A 2,587-nucleotide genomic window follows, 5' to 3' on the forward strand; every position below is an offset into this window, starting at 1 on the left:
CCCCCCCCCCCCCACACACACACACACACACACACACTGCACCCCCTACCGCGAATGTCACATCAGGCCGACCAGCCAGCACCCCGTCAAAGTGAAGCCACGCCCCCGACCGCCGCCATGCACCACCAACGACCACACATGCACAACCACAGCCGACCCTCCGCCAGAACCCAGCAGTCACCCCAGCCAAAGGGCCGGCCACTGCAACCAGGAACCCTGATCAAAAGATCCAAACAACCCAGGGAGAACCGGAGCACCGGTCCCACCCCCAATCGCCCCCCAAGGCCCAACACCCACCCACAGCCCAGACCCCAACCAGGCAGCCTACCCCCCTCCCTGCCCCCGATCTCAAATGTCAAACGGAGAACGAGGGTTTAAGGAAAACAGGAAGACCCAACTCCTCCCTCCTCCCACTCAAATAAGGTGTTGATGCATGTTGTTATATCGTGCGTTTAAAATGGGGGGATGAGACGGCGACTGGCACAGACCCACCCCCTCCCCAGAGAGCAGGCAGTGCCCGTTCACCTCCCCAACCCTTGCCCAGAACCCTAAATGTCTACATGCTACATATGAGAGTGGGCACAGGTCCCGGGGGTGAAAATGATTACACATCCTACCCCCTATATGCCACCGTGTGCCCACTCCAGACCCTATATATTTATGTGTCATGAGAATGTTATATGTGAGTGTCTAGGTTGTTTAATAAAATTGGGGCCCAGGTCTCCACGAACCACGGAGATGGAGGATCCTCCCCGCAGCTCAGTAGTGCACCTGAACCCCAAGGCCCTGCTTGAGTGGTGGTGTGATGGAGTGGAGGAACAACTGAGGTGGCATTGCCCTCCCAGGGGGCCAGCTCCCCCACTGACCCCAATAGGCACCCCCATTCTCCAAGATCCACCAGTGCAGGGAGGCTCCAGTGCATCCTTCCAGGAGCAGGAGGCAGTTGCACCACTAGGGACCCAGGCCACGGACCGGCACATAGCCTCGAGGACCGACCAGAACCCGGGCCAGCGACCCAACCCCACCCAGAGATCGTCCAGACCCCTAACCCGATCCCCAGCTCAACACACATCCCCCCGACCAAAGAAGCCACCAAACTCCAGCAGCGACAATCAGCCAGGAGTGCCCGAACAGCTGCAGATAGCGCACCACGATGACCGAGAGCGCACCCCCACCCCCACCCCCACAAAAGGACTGACCAGTCCACCACAGCAACACCCACAATGAGAGTTCCCCACGCAAGGGAGGGCACATGCCTAACACGCCCAGACACCTCCAGGCCTGCAGTGCAGAGCCACCCGAGCAAAGCCCCTCCCCACCCACAGCCCCCCACAGCCCAACCCCCCAGCCAAGCATCAGACCGCAGCCACAGCCAGGCAGGAAGACACCCAGGCTGAATCCACCCATCCCCTCCCATGCCCCCCCGCCCAATGGCAGAGGCCCCAAAGCCCACCAGCGCACCAAGGGCCCCCAGGCCAGGCCAGGGCCAGGCACCGGTGACCCAAGACCCCGGCAAAATACCCACTAAGACCCGAGACCCCCGGGTCAAGCTGGGACCCCAACCTGGAAGCATCACTCCCCCAGAAACCCGAACCCGCGCCCACCCCAAACCCACCCAGGAGCAGCTAGGCCACCAGGCCAGTAACCTGCTCCCACCGGTACAGACTGCCCAGAAGCCTGCATGCAGCCAACAGAGGTCAACGCCCAGAACCACCAAAGCCACCTCCCCAGTTGAGCGCCAATGCCCCGGGCCCACAACCCCCCCCCCCCCCCCCCCCAATGTCCCCAGCCCCGATACCCCACCCACATCAACAACAATGCCCCACGGGATGAAATCAAAGGGGTTTACCCACCTCCACTACAGGTTGGAGCCAATCAAAGAAGTCCAGAGAGATTGTTCTGATGTGGAGGTACAGGCTATCTCAAGACTGATGTAATCCAACAAAAGGTCTTTATACTGTTTAATACTAAGAATATTTTTATTTTTTCCAATTCATGAGTATAGTTTTTTTTTTTTTTTGCTATACATAAAGCAGTAAAAATCATGTGAATTGTCTTTGTCTCCAATGTGACATCATCTAAGTGGCCCAATAAGCAAACTGACGGAGAGAGTGGAATATTACATCTCAGACACTTTGATAAGTCTTCACAAATATATATAAATTAGTCACTCCTATGTACAAGCTGTAGAGTCCAAAGCATGAGAAAAATGTAGCGACTTATACAATGGCAATTACGGTACATAACTTTAAGATGGAAAATGTGTAGAAAATGTGTTAGTTGTACAAAATATTAAACATTTTCTGTTCCCCTGACAGAAAGTGGTGTGAGAACTTACGGCTGTTCGTTGCCTCCTACTGGTTCAGAGGATTCAGAGGTGGGTTGGTAAGATTGTCAACAACTTTTTCTTCCAAGTTTGATTAGGGTCCAAGCCCACAGAGGCAGGAGAGCACAGCTGCAACACAGCTATATGAAACTTAGCAATACACTATAAAACCTTTTAAGATACACAAAGTTTGTTTTCTCAGTCATCCAGGTATATAACAACAAAAAAGGTTGAATCATGTCATCTGGACTTCGTTTTTTT

The 2,587-nt window shown here is 54.5% G+C and overlaps 1 protein-coding gene across 1 annotated transcript in view; it reads left to right on the forward strand.

Annotated features, from left to right (window-relative positions):
• Positions 1 to 2,587, forward strand: part of gpatch1 (G patch domain containing 1) — a 55,823-nt gene that overhangs the window by 31,268 nt on the left and 21,968 nt on the right. Inside the window, exon 6 of the mRNA XM_037692377.1 lies at positions 2,319 to 2,377. Within this exon, the coding sequence (XP_037548305.1) occupies positions 2,319 to 2,377 (59 nt within the window). The remainder of the gene's footprint in view (positions 1 to 2,318; positions 2,378 to 2,587) is intronic.

This window comes from Nematolebias whitei, chromosome 2 (assembly GCF_014905685.2).
Source record: "Nematolebias whitei isolate Nwh7 chromosome 2, NemWhi1, whole genome shotgun sequence".
NCBI lineage: Eukaryota > Metazoa > Chordata > Actinopteri > Cyprinodontiformes > Rivulidae > Nematolebias > Nematolebias whitei.